The 14,495-nt window shown below is 47.6% G+C and overlaps 1 protein-coding gene across 1 annotated transcript in view; it reads left to right on the forward strand.

Moving 5' to 3' along the window:
• The first annotated feature begins 410 nt into the window (after positions 1-410).
• Positions 411-14,495, forward strand: part of SLC2A3 (solute carrier family 2 member 3) — a 30,924-nt gene continuing 16,839 nt past the window's right edge. The window contains exon 1 of the mRNA XM_040574776.1: positions 411-819. Within this exon, the coding sequence (XP_040430710.1) occupies positions 790-819 (30 nt within the window). The 5' untranslated portion in view covers positions 411-789. The remainder of the gene's footprint in view (positions 820-14,495) is intronic.

The following is a 14,495-nucleotide window of genomic DNA, read 5'->3' on the forward strand; positions in this document are numbered from 1 at the left end:
CTTGGGTAGTTGAGGGCGGTGAAGAAGTGGTGTCTGGCAAGCTGAATCTTCCCTGGGAAGCTGCGGTGGGTTGGTGCAGCCTGTTGTGCAGCCGGCGTGGTGCTGCCCTTGCTCGTGACTGAGCATAGTGTGCACACGCCAGCCCATGCTGCAATCAACCGCCTCTGCTGGCTGTGCAGATGTATTCTCGGTGACCCAGAAACAAAAATAGCTACGGGTGGATTCAGGACAGGCACTGAGGTGGATGGTCAGGCTCCGGGAGAGCCCCTGGGCAGTGCTGTAGGAGTGGGAGCGATGCAGGCTGGCTGGGGGGCGTTTGCAGAGCTGCTCAGGAGCCCAGTGCGGCGGGTTTTATCCTCTCGGCAAAACTCATTTTCTCCGGCAGCCTCCGTCATATCTTGACCTCAGATGGCTTGAGCTCTGCTGCCATGGGAACTGCTTGCTCTTCGTGCCGTACCGTTCGCTTACTGTCTGTGGCAAGCGATGAGCTGCCAGTCAAACACTGCGGTAAATCACCCACGTCTTCTGCAGCCTCTGCTGCTCAGCAGCAGGTGGTCCTGGCATGTCCCTGCTCCCCCTATTTTGCAACAGGTCCTTCCGAGCAGAAGTGCTGCCAGGTTTTAGCCCTGTCCCCAAGCAGAAAAGCATTGTTTAGCGGCCCGAGGAGGGCGGCCCGCGGGTCCCCAGGGGCAAGAGGCGCATCACAATCCCCTGCCTCACGATCTGCCCCGTTCGGAGGCAGAGGGCTGCGGGCAGCTGGATGACCTCTGGGAACTGAAGCCTTAAAAAATGGCCCTCTCTTGCCCGGGACTGGCCGAGGTGAGTTTGCAGAAGAGAGAGGGGAGGGAGGGCATCTCTGCCCGGCGGTCCTGCAGGCGTGCAGGGAGAGGGAGGGGAGAAGGAGCGAGGCAGAGGCGGGGGGAGCGAAGAGGGAGGGCACAGAGGGGGCGGAGCGGGGAGCAGACCCCCCCAGGGCTGCAGGGGGAGCCCCCGGATCAAGAAGAGGGAGCGCAGAGCCGCCGTGAGGATATCGGCCGCCGGCGGGGAGTGGGGTCGTGCTGAAACGCCTGCCGAGATTAAAGCAGGCCTGAAAACCCGTCTAGAGCACGTCGCTAAAAGCAGGGCAAAGGAAGTGCTCAGTTTAAAAAAAAAAAAAAAATCTAGAGATCGGAACCTAAGGAAAAATGGGACTTGGCTGTGAGCCCACCATCCTACAAGCACGGGAAGGAAATCCAGAAACTCCCTCCAATGCACATGCAGCAGACACATGACGCACGCTGTAGATCCCCTGGGGAAAAAAAATAAATAAAATAAAATAAAAGGAAAACGGGCTCTGCTGTAGCCAAATAATAGTGCCTTCTGTATTGCACTGTCAACAGAAAAGCTGTAGCAAATTTTACAGAGCCATACAATTCTCAGGAGTAGGCCAAGAAGTTCTTCATGTGTGTTAAACCAAGATCATGCATCAGTATTTTTAAGCACAAAAGGATGCAGCAAAACTTGTTTTTTCATGTTATTTAACATGCTATGAACGCATGCCTCCACGTTGTTTTGTAAATGATGTAGCCTTTCAGGGCTTCTGCTTATCATTTCGTCGTAGCTTCCGCCCCCTTTTAACAGCAGTGAGGAAAGAAAACCCAGACCACTGGAGGAAGCTGTTAAGTGCCATAAGGAGATGAGAATGCTGTGGGATATTAATATGCATTTAAAGGCGTAAAAGAGCTACGAATTTAATAGATTTGGTGTGTTGATACCACGTATAACTAGTAACACAAACCAAACGTCTAGAACTTAGCTATGAATTCCGCCAGTAGTTCAGCCATTCTCAGCCTTAAATGAGAACTCTGTGGCTCAGCTAAGAGCGACATTTTTGGGGGCCCCCAGGGACCCGCAGTCCCGCACCCTGCCGCAGCACCCTGCCACTCCCTGCCGGTTCCCCCTGGGCAGTGGCCAGCAGAGGGGAGTGTTGGAGTGGTTGGTGCCCCTCGTGCAATCCAGTTTTTGCTGCCACCTGCCCTCTCCTAGATACCAAAGGCAGTACTGGAAGGTGAGATCAGGCCTCTTTTGTTGTTCTTGATGTTAGCTGTTACTCAGCCCTACCTTAAACCTTTTGCTTTTATGCTTTAACTCCATCTTATTTTCTAGTCATAGAATCACAGAATGGTCTGGGTTGGAAGGGACCCTAAAGACCATCCAGTTCCAACCACCCTGCAATGGGCAGGGACACCTTCCACCAGACCAGATTGCTCAAATCCCCATCCAACCTGGCCTTGAACACTTCCAAGGATGTGCATCCACAGCTTCTCTGGGCAACCTGTTCATCTTGGCTGTCCTCTGGGCTCGTTCTAATACATTTGTGTCCTTCTTACATGGGGGGCCCCAGAGCTGAAAGTCTCTTTTGTTCCCTTTCTGCCTCCCTTTATTGTTAGCAAAATTCCTCCCAAATCCTGACCTCACCTAATCCATATCTAAGGCGCAAAACAAGTCCTTTGTTTCTCTTTCTTTCTCTCTTTCTCTCTCTTGTCTTCGAGGAAGGAGTGATAAACTCCCAATGAAAAACAAGCAAATATTAACATGAACGCGTAAGAAGAGGAAGGAACAAAACGAGAAAGGCCATGTGATTTTTTCTGAGAATGGCTAAAAAATATGTTGTGGGTAGCACAGTCTGAAGGGGGAAAACAAAGAGTTATGTGCTGTTTGGGGTGATGGAGAAATTGTACAAAAGAGCCTCTTTGGGGAAGACAAGAAGGAAAAAGAGATGGGTTCCAAATGACAAAGACCAGAACAAAACTGAGGAGAGACCCTTGGAAACAATGAGTCAGAAACTGATAGAAACTGAGAGAGCTGCAAAGCAACTTAACTTTCTTGCCTAGATTAGGAATTAAAGTGTACCCTTTAGATTCTAACGGTCCACTTAACATTTCTTAAAACCAGTCTGCTGTGTCCGCATTAGACTGGTAAAAATCAGAATCATAGAATGGCTTCTGTTGGAAGGGACCTTAAAGATCACCCAGTTCCAACCCCCCTGCCATGGGCAGGGACACCTCCCACCAGACCAGGTTGCCCAAAGCCCCATCCAGCCTGGCCTTGAAACCTGCCAGGGATGGGGCATCCACAGCTTCTCTGTGCAAAAAAATTTAGTTGGGTTATCCTGGGTGGCTAACATCACACCTTAACCTCAGTCTAGATTAAGCCAGGAGGGAGATGTTGAAAAAAAGGAGGCCGAAGAGGAGAAAGATGATGGAGAAAAGATGATGCAGAAGGAAATGGCTGCATACACAAGGGAGACATACAATGCACGAGGGAATGAATGCAGGAGCTGTGTGATGCTGTGCACAGACCACAGTGCAGATGCTTAAAGATGAGAGGGGACCTGTTACAGGAAAGTGAGCACAGGGAAGGTGCATGGGCATGAGGGGAGAAGGGGAGGCTGGTGGATCCAATTGCACATTTCCATGCTGTTACTTGTCTTGGAGCTTTGGCTGGAGAGATGCTAATGTAGAGGAGGACAGAAGAAGGGCCAGGAATATCAGTTGCTGTGCAGGTGGGAAACAGAGGATAATGGGATCACAGAAATAGAAAGCCTGAAATCCGTTTCCAGGTCTGGCATGACTGATCGTTGTCATTTGGCAAGGGCATTAAATAATTCTGACCTTTGTAAACTCTCGGGAATATTAGTTGCTGCTTTTGTGGTAATTTCTCTGTGCAGTCCTTAATGTGACGTTCTGAGTACAATACTTAACAATGACAAATCAAGGCTGACTTTGTCTAGAGAGATATTAATATGCCCAAGAAGATTCCCTTGTTCTCAGGCCTTGCTGACAACAATTGCTTGTGTTGTTGTTGAATCTAGACATACTTATTTATGAGGGGAAGTAAACTGGTGTTCATCTCAGTGAGATAATTACTCTTCTCTGTGGCTGTCCCTACATCCATTTTTCATAGAAAATAAAAATGACCTTAATCAGTTATAAGTACCCTGCCTCCCAAAGCCATTTTAGCCTGGAAAACATGCATGGAACTTTGAAACACCATGCACACATCAGAAACAGATCTTATAACTATCAAAATGCCCATTCATTGTGAAGCAGGATGTTAGTTTTTTATTACAAATCTATGACAAGATGACTCAAGGGAAAAACTGCAAGGGAAATTTGTTTGCATCTCTCAAATGCTGCCTATTTCTGAGCTACACTCTAGTAAAAGGAATTTAAAAGCCTAAAACGATACAATGCCCAACAGAAGAATCACAAATATTGTCTGTGCTTATTTGGCTCGTGACTGGGTTGAAGGAAACATTGTTAGGAGAACTCAGTATGTTTTAACAACATCACTCTTTAGCTGAAAGAAAGAAAACTGTCAGCCTTTTGCAAAATTCACGAGCCAGAGTTAACTCTGACATGGTCACAATTTTTGCATACCTAGAAGCACAGTTCCCGTCCCCAGTGGAGTAAGTGAGGACATCTGATTAATTCAGCTGTGAGTGAAAGACAGCTGGCAAGCTTTAAAAGGGAGGAAGCAGGCTGCGGTGCTCCTAGGTCTTCCTAGAAACACGTGAGCTGGTGAGGGGTTTCACAGTGCCCTGTGGCAAGTCAAGAGGCATCAGGGAATGCAGCCTGCTCTGCAACATGCTCAGCTAACGTGGTGACCCAGCTGTAGCTCTTCCTTTTGACATGCTGCCTTCCACCTTCCTGAATTATTCAGTGAAGGCAGGCGAAATGGGTAGGCTAGTTGGGTGCTTGAGGTTCAGCCAGGTCAGCTGAGGCTGGAAGACGAGGAGGAAACCAATACCAGCTTCTGTAGCAGGACTGCTGCCCTTGGGAAGGTACTTTGAAGGTGAAAGGGGGACTGCATGTCCTGGGAGTTGGAAAAGCAGCTGAAGAGAATGTTAGAGCACGTGTGGGGAGCACAAAGGTTTCAAATGATAGCAGAGCTCCTCCAGGGTATATACCTGGGTATATAACAGAGAAGAGTGCTGCAGACAGAGGGGACCCCAAGGGAAGGGGTTTTGTAAGGTGGGAATGCCAGAGGTGGTATCTGGAGAGAGGAGGCTCTGGCTTGTCTGCATTGGATTGCCGTGGTTAGTCCTCATTCAGTTTTTCAGGTTGTAATAACCTCTGTTCACGTGATTTGTGCAACAGAGGGAATAGATGACATATATTCACCTGCTCCCTTTGAAAGGGAGTTAAGTTTACAGTTAATTGTATTGACATTTAAATTGCTGTCTGTCCGTCTGAATTTCACACTGGTGAAGGAGAACATACTCCCAGTGGTGAATCATAAAGTGGGGCAGCTCTGGTGGGGCTCCAAAACCTGCAGGCAAGGTGGGGACAGAAGCAACGCAGAGTGAGGGGAACACAGTACATGGATGCCATTGATTGCTGTCAGATGTTGCATCATCTTTACAGCTGGGGAGGAGCCAGTGTGGAGTCATGGCAACTGTAAGAGCCTTCCCTGTAGATAAAATCCACATTTACTCCATATGTTTTCCTCCCACTGTTAGGGGATGGACAGGTTCGATTTACACACCTGCTGTCGCACAATCAGTCTGGTCTGGAAGCCGGAGACAGCTGTTCTCCACAGAGCATGCTGAACTCATATAGACCTGCTTCAGCATTAAGAGTTTACTCCAGACCCAGTAATTATGCCACGAGGGAGTCAAAATTAGAGACAGAAAAAGGTGTTCTGTGTTTGAGCATGTCATGTCCCTTCTCTTTTACTTGGGTCTAGGCAGATCTTTTACTACACTACAAACCATCAAGATTTGATTTAGCCTGTGGGAGAACAGGCCATAGGGCTGCAAAAGTAGGTTGCATTTTTGACGTATATTCTTCAGTGATGCTTGGTTCCTCTCTTTGACAGGCTGTCAACTTCCAGCTGCAATTTAGGGACAATGTCACAGTCCTAAACAGTACTTATTCCTCTCAGTAAAAAGTAGGAATATGCTTGTGCTCACATAGGCAGTCACAACGGCATTTTGATGTTGTGCTGCAATATCTCAAGGGCTGTACCCCAACTTTTTTTGGTGCATAATGCCAAACAGCAAGTATCTTTGATTTTCGTCCTGGTTTAGGAAGAGTGTTGCCCTTTTTGAGTGTCCTACTAGAACCAGTCACCTAGGCAGAAAAATGTGGAGTGCAACTCTAAAGGTGATTTTCTTGTTTCTGGTCTGGGCTAGATGGCAGAATCTGACATCTGTCCTACTGATAGCATCAGCTGTGGACATTGCCAGCCGGCAAGTGAAGGTTTATGATCCATAACTATACTTCCTCACTTCCCCATAGATTATTCTTTGGTGCCAGAGGCTTCGAGTAATTAAAGGAGCATGGAATCTAGGGTAAAGATGAACTGCATTAAAAATACAGCATATGTAGCAGCCCTGTTTTCTAGACATAACAGTCATCTGTGTCATGGTGTCTGCTCCTAGTCCAGGGGGAGATCACGGATTGCCTAGCTGGTACAGCACCAGTCTGGGTCTCAGCGTGTTGGGGTTTTGTTTACAACATCATCACAGATTTTCTCTTGGGCTAAACCATGTAATCACTCCATGCCTGGTTCCCATATCAGCAAAACAGTGTTAACATGAATTCTTTTTCCTTATCTCTGTTGGTCTTGAGATAGATCTTCAAGACATGGCTAACTCTTACTGTTTATATACAGTCCTTTCTACAGAGTCATTGTGATTTGAGCTGGACCCTTTAGGAGCACTAATTATTCCTATTATAATCCATGCCTAGCTGGCTGCAGGCTCTGAAAGCCATGTCAGCAGTAGTTTTTTGTTTGTTTTTAATTTATTATTATTTTTCTATTTAATTTTTATTTTTAGTTTCTGAAATATTCTGAGCTCTATGGGGTAAACTCTGGAACAAACAGGGGAGTGGCTGCCATGGGGAAGTAATTCCAGATCTTGCCCTGAGCCTTGCACAAAATGGGGATCTGGGGGAGGCCTGGGTCTGCTGTATGGACCCAGCAATAGTGGTGATGCATGTATTTTACTACTACATTTCACCCCACGGTTTAAGGTGTTCCCAGAAATCTTGTATTAACACTTGATTAGGGATCAGTTGCATATAAATCGGTCATTTATGGAGTTCTGAGCTTCACTGCACTTTTAGGTCAGTTCAGGATTTAGGGTCTCATGTGACTAGCACATTGTCCTCTCTGTCTCTGATCCAGTGATTCTTCTGAAAGGCTGAAGAATGTGTTATCTGATAAGTATTTAAACCTGGTAAAGGTGATTTGCCTCAGGGTCCCAAATTCCCAGGGAAACCTGAACTCTTGGCATAAGTTAGGCTGAATGGCTGTGGTGCCCAGCTCCTTTATAGCACAAAGAGCTGCAGAGGGAGCCTGTACCTAACACTAGGTATAATTCAGGAGCTATTTTTTGACCAAGAGAAACTTTGAAGACCTCCAAGCTAGTGAGTAACTGAAGTAATGATTTAACAGCTTAAAAGAAAACTCTTCTGTGGATACTGAAGGAGTCCTGCACCGTGTTCTGCCCCCCCCCCCCCCCCCCAACTCATTGCTGCACTAATTACTTCACTTAGCACAAAAACACTGCAAGAACATCCTTCCCTTATGCTGTCCCGCAACTTTTACCCAATTGCTTTCTGCAAGTCAGAAGAATATAGCTGCAGTAAGGAGAAATGTTTCTATATCAGATGTATTTGTTTCTCTTTCTTCTTTTCTTCGTTTTTTATTATTCTTGTCTTTTGCAAATACATTTCTCACATAGTTATTCCTTTCATGTATAGTCTTAACCTGCATTTTGTTTTTCTGTTGCTCTTTTTTTCCTGTCCTTCCCTCATTTTCTGTAAGACAAGTATTTTTTTCTCCTTATTTTTTGCTTCAGATCTTCTTCATCCTTCTTTCAATTTCTCTGTCTCAGTCATTGTCTGTGATACCAAAAGAAGACCTAGAAAGACAGATGAGTATTGAAGTTGGGGAAAAGGAGTGATGTGGTGGCTGTAGTGCCAGAACACTGGATGGAGTTAAAAAATAGGCCTCGATGGCTGTGCACTGGCATCACCTGTTCACACTCCTTCCTCCCTTGAGAGGGAAGTTCCCAGGCCCACATCAGTGTGGCAGTTCACCCACCCTTTGTTCAGCTACTTGTTCTACTACAACAAGTAGTGCAGTGCTCATTACTAAGACAGATTTCAATACAGGAACTTATGAATCTGAAGGGTGAGAGCCGGCACTTAGGCAACTACACCTAAAAAACTTGTTCCTAAAAAAAAACACGCTCAGTGAATGTTGTATACTAGAGGCAAATTTCTGTCATTGCTTCTTTTTTTTTTTTTTTTCTGAAAATACTGTTTGCATGCCTGCTAGATCAGATACCACATGAAATGCAATGTGTTATCTTAGAGAGTTTCCCTATGAAGGCCTTCTCACCACTGGAAGCAACTGGACTGGTGGAAGCCCTAATAAGTTAATGATTACAAATTCTGGGTTGGGCAGAGGGACACATCCCCATGCAAAGAAGAGTTAAAGATGCATTGGCCCACAAATTAGGCAGAGCTACATTACTTGCATTAGGCAGCATGATCCCTACCTTACCTGGCAGAGTTACAGAGAGCAGGTAGGTGGTCTTGGCTTCTGTTACAGAGCTTCTTTGCTCTGTTTTTGACCATGTGCATGGTTAAACTTATTATGGTAGGCAGAGAAGATGTATATTTTAAGGACTACTATAGGGAGTTATGAGACCTAAAAAAAAGCATTCATAGCATCACAGTGAGTGGGTTTGTTCTTCATCAGCAACTTTTGGGTCCATGAAGACCATGAAGAGGAAGGTAGAAAAAAGGTTCTTTAATGGAGAAGCTGAGTATGGGTCTCATGTTCTGGGGTATTGCACTAATCATAGAGTTACCCAGTCAATGGGGAGAAAGAACAGATTCTTTAGCAGCTGATTTTCTGTTGTTGGGTTTGTATTTTTTTGTTTTTCCCCTTTGTTTTTAAAGGAGAAGGATGAGTGTGGCTTCAGAAAGGCACAGGTTACAGGTCCCCTCTGGAGGGAGACAGCTCCCAACAATGCTGAGTAAAGCAACATAGCCTGGAGAGTGCTGGGCTTTACTGATTTCCTCTAGGCTAATTTGCATTACAGTTTCCCTGACTGTTGGCTTTTGGGGTCCATAGTAGCAAAAAAACAGTAATCTCTCCTTCTGGTCTCTTGGTTTCCATCTGAAGGGCTGAGAAAGAGTTTACGCTGAAGTGCTCAGCCTTGTGGCGTCTTAGTTTGGGATCTACTCTTAGTTTGCCTTTGCCTCAGTTCTGCATCTGGAAAAGGATCTTTCCTCTTTTCAGTGGGGTGCTGTGAAGAATCAAGGCTGTGAGGTGTCTAGGTCCTACAGAGCTACAGAAGTGGGATGTCTGCATACATGCCTCGTGGATGGAGTGTGTGAAATTAGTGGCACATTTTGGAACACTTCACATATTGTTCTGTGATCCCTTAAAGCTTGAGGATCTGGCAAGATACCACACTATTCTGTGCCTGGTTCCGGCTGGATGTACCAGAAGCAGGAATAACCCAGCAATCCTTCAGCTGGGGACGTTTGGCTCAGAGGCACAGCTCCTGACATCACACCCAAATTCCCATGCTTAGTCTCACTTGGCCAGGTACTCCTTGATTTTGGTACTTCTTTGTTTTCCACCCTCTGAATTATACTACTGTACTTCTGAGCAGAGGGTGGCAGGGATGCCTCCGCAAGAGATGTCTGCTCTTGTTCTTACCTCTGAGAAATCTCAGTCTGTGTGTTTTTCTTTTTGCTCTCTGTGTTGCCAAAGAGATGCAGTTGCCCAGGCAGGAAGGAAGCCCATCAGGCTGACTGCTTGCGCAGTGCTTGGTTCTTTAGAAATTTCACTGCTTGGGGCTTGCAGGGCTGAGATGTGCGTGTTGGGGGGGGGGGGGGGGGGTTTCAGGAGGAAGGAGTACTGAGCGGGACTCAGCGATGTGCTGTGGGATGAAGGCAAGAAAAGGCACCCACGCAGCGCGCAGGACCTGCGCAGAGTGGCTGAGCCCGGCGGCAATGATGCTGAATGTGCTTCGGCGTTTTAAAACATCCTCTCACCGCACCCGCCCGCTGCGATCCTCACGTTTGTGAGGCCCCCACGCGTGCCACCAGCTCCGTCTGCCCAAAAGCCAGCTTCACCTGCCCCCCCCACCCCCCCCCCCCACACACACACCCCTGCGCCCGGCCGCGGGGCCCAGCTGCGCGCAGGCTGCCGAGGACGTGCGAGCCTGCACGGGGTGCGCCCGGCTCCTGCCTCCCGAGGGCTCCCGAAGGCTGATGGCAGCGATCAAGGACGGAGGAGGGCCGCTGCCCGCCCCCGCCGCGCTTTAACCCTCCGCTGACCGCGGCTTTCCCTCCCGAGGGGCCTCGGGGCAGAAGTTGGGGAGCGCAGCTGCAGAGGCCGGGGGATGAGCAGGGAGGAGGGGAGAGAAAAGCACGGAGAGAAAGCACAGCCGGGGGAAGGAGGAGCCGCTGGGGAGCAGCAGAGGAGGCAGGGGGAGTGTGCGGAAAGATGCACGCTGTATGGGAAAAAACACAGCATCGGGGAAAAGGGCGTGCACAGAAACCACAGATGGATAGAAGGAGACTTGGAGAAAGAAGTGAAAAACGTGAAAGTCGACCAGCAGGGAGAAGGCAAAAAGCAGGAGAAGCCTGGTTAGAGGAGGGTGACGTGACATGGTAAAACGAAGCCACATAGCCAGTGGGTGTACACATGGCATCTGGCCCTCCCGCGGCAGGGTTTTACAGGACAGGGAGTGACTGATGCTTAAAAATGTTACTCTGTGGGGAGAAAACCCTTGGCTGCAGAGAACAGGTTTAAAGACTGGATGGATGCCTGTCTTTCCCTGTGGCTGGTTTCCCTCTCAGTCAGCACACGGTCCCTCCACTATGTCTCCTTGCTATCCTAGGCCTGCCATCTCATTTCTTTAGTTTAATTTCTGAGCTGGGAAATGGCCAGTTCTACTTATCTGTGTCATCAACAGAGGAATCTACGCTCTTCCTTATGCATCCAGCCTCTGTTTTCCCAGGTCCGTTTCCCCATACTCCCATTGTTTGCAGAACGATAAGAGACTTGGCAGGAGAGCTAATTCAGGAGCATAATCTCTTTCAAACAAAGTGCACCCTGTTCCCACCTGGTCAATTAAACCGGAACAAATCCATGCAGAACCAGTGACCTGAGGCCAAGCACTTTCCCTCCTGAAAACGTGTGGTGGCTTTCCCTGTGAACCACCTCAGCCCTACCTGGAGCTGTGGGATGGGCAGCTAGTCCCCAGTGCTCACCGGCTGTCTGCTCAGGCACAGGAGGGTTAGAGCCAATTGTGATGGTGTTTTTATCTGTGTGACATGCACCTGTATGATCCTCCTTGAAGGAATGTCTCCAAGAGTGAAGCCCCTGTTGGAAAAAGTGGCGTAGATGCTTTATGAAACTGTTGCTATCACAGATGAAAAGACACAGAGCAGGGCTGAGCCTGTTTCCTCCCTGTTGTCCCATAATATGTGATCTCTAGGGAACTCAGATCTGAAGCTTCTCAATACTGAAGATATTTAAACCATCTCTACCTATAAGCCATATCCTGAAAGAGTCCCTGACCTCACAGCAGCTGACCTTTTCCTTACTAAGAAAGAGGTGAGAGCAGTTTTGGAGCAAACAAAATATTCTAGGGAAGGACTAGATGGAGCAATGTGGATTGGAAGAAAGGAGCTGTGCAGCCAAGACTGTGACATTTCCACTTTACAAAGCTTTCTCTGGGAGAGGCCCGGGCCAGAACAGCCACGACTCCTGTGCAGTTCCCACAGTAGCTTCTGCTGGAAGATGCTCCCGTGGAACACCAAGGACATCTCCTTACACTTAGTGTACCTGTACTAATCTCAATTATTTCTTTTGGAGAGATACCAGGACTGAAGAGCAAGTAAACCAGCTGTTAGCTCGCTCTGCTTCCTGAATTTCTGCTGTCTACGGGAAAAATAGGGACGGTAGAAGAAAGGAGGTGAAAACCTCCTGTCATACAGTGAAAACCTGTACACCATCTCCTGCAGCTCATGGTTTTGGAAGGAGATGTATCAGGAAAGAGATGGGAACGCACACTAGGTCAGCATTCCCGTTGCACCCTTTGTGGCAACCTCTCTTCAGAGATAAGAGGGATGACCACATACCCAGTCATTCCAAGCACCTTGTTTCTCAGGCAGGCATGCAGAATTTTGCAGGGACAAATCATATCCTGCTCCGGGCTAAGCTTAAAAAAGATACTAGTGTACAGGGCACAGTCTTTTAAGGGCAGAGGCTAAAGCAAAGGATAGCAGTGCAGAACAACAGCTGCCGCCTACCCTATTGCAAATGTTGTTGTACAAAATTGGAAGTGTTGCACTTCACATTGATTGGGAGAGTACAGATTTGATTTGATTTTATTCTGTTTTTGAGGATTGGGTGAAAACTGTTGAGTTTCTCAGCGCTTTCAACAAAACTCATGTTCCTGCTGTTCAAGCTTTCTTCTTTTCTGCATTTTGTGATCTTATCACTGCAAAGAGAGAAGCATGACAAAATGCTATGAAAAAAACAAACAAACTTTCATTACCTACAGAAGTTTCTATGTAGGATTTTGTTGTGCTGTAATTTTTGTCAATGTGAATATGGATGTTAATGTTTAGTTTTGGACAAACTGCATCTGAAAGTAAATGCCCCAAGTCTGAAAACTGCATGTATATAGCCACAGGAATATAAATATTGGCAGGTGCCACGTAAGAATAAACAACAGAAATGTAAGATTTCACATAGGGAAAAAGGTGAATGTAGGCACACGGGTGTGGGTGTACATAGACATGAACAAAGAGTGTATACACACAAATGCAAACAAGCACAGATATAAAAAAAATACAGCTATGTATGCATATGTACATACCTTTCTATGTATGAAGTAGGTATAGGAGCATGTATATAAATATGTTTACGCATTTTAATGTATGCCCAGATATAAACTTGTGTGCATATATACATGGGCATAAAGGAATACACATGTACACATTTCAATATTATGAGTTCATGCACCGGTAATCTCAGGCAGTAGTATTTGCACAGGCCCGCAGTAGCACACAGCCCGTATCTGTATGAGAACGTAGTTACACAGACCGGACATTTTATAAAAGGAAAGCGAGTGTAATGCAGGCCCCTGCAAATCCTCCACCTACCCACAGAAACATGCATGAGCAGTTGTGTACACTGCACCCTCGCACAGACAGGCTGGCTGAAGGTAACCACTAGTTTACAAAGAGATGAGGAGGACCGGGGGCAAGCAGATGCACGTGTGTGTAGGAGTGGAAGTGAGCCGTGACAGGGTGCGTGAACGATCCTGGGGGAGGATGGAGGGTGTAAGGTGTAAGAGCCAAATGTGTTTGCGTGAACAGGGCAAAATAAAAGGCAGCATGACCCGAGGGTGGGGAAGCTCTGTGCTCTACTGGGTCCCCACACAGCCTCCCTCAGGGACCACATCCTGTCTGTCCCAAGCCACCCCAGCCAGCCCTGTGAGCATGCTGGGGAGCGGGCTTGGGCATGCAGCCTGCCACTGCCCCGCTTGCTGCAGCATGGTGCAGCTGTGCTCCGACTGGGAGGGTCATGCATCTGTCTGGGAAGGGCGCAGGGCATCTTCCAGGACCAGCAACACAAACCCTGGGAGAATGAGCTGTCTCTGGAGGGAGGTTTTCCTCTGACAGGGCAGGGCTGGGGTGAGGCCAGCAGCTGTGTCAGTAGCCTGAGTTTTGCAAGAGGGAGGAAGGCTGCTGTGGCTTGAGCAGTCGATGTAGGGGAGATGCCCATCCAAGGCTGCTGATGCCGTTTCCAAAGGAGGGGAGGGAAGAATTGCCAGGCTGTGAAGAGGGGGCTGTATGCCAGAATGCTTTCTGGCCCATCTCTGACGACTGAGATGCAGAGATGGACTGGCTATCTAACCTGTCTCACCCTAGAGGTGGTTTAACCTTGTCCTTCCTGGACAGGAGCAGTGTGCTGCACTTCAGAGCACCCTTCATATCACCTCCTTTCTCATTCTGCTTGTAACAATACATGTGCTGCTCCTTCTCCTCGTTGCTACTGAACAGCAGATATAAGGTGCTAGGAGAGGGGGGGTTAACACTGCCACAGGGCAGGGCAGAGCAGAGCATCTACCGCTGGGAGAGGAATGCTAAACCTTATGCACTGTCTGGCTTAGCTGCTGGTATCCCGCTGGGTGAAACAAACCTGCTAAAGGGAGAGGGGGAGACTCAAATCTTGTCATCTCTGAGTGCTGCCAGCTCAACAGAAGATAATTTTAAACTGCTGTAGTGAGGGGACCAGGGCTGCAGAACACAGAACCATCACATAGGTCAGGCCGGAAAAGACCTCTAAGATCATCTAGTTCAAACAGAGAGCGATCAGCCAGAGGCTTTCTTTCCTTTGTTTATTTGTGAATCTTTCTGATGTAATTACATGCAGTCTTACTGAGCCAGTTTTCACAG

The sequence above is a fragment of the Cygnus olor genome, chromosome 1 (assembly GCF_009769625.2).
Source record: "Cygnus olor isolate bCygOlo1 chromosome 1, bCygOlo1.pri.v2, whole genome shotgun sequence".
In the NCBI taxonomy this organism is placed as follows: Eukaryota; Metazoa; Chordata; class Aves; order Anseriformes; family Anatidae; genus Cygnus; species Cygnus olor.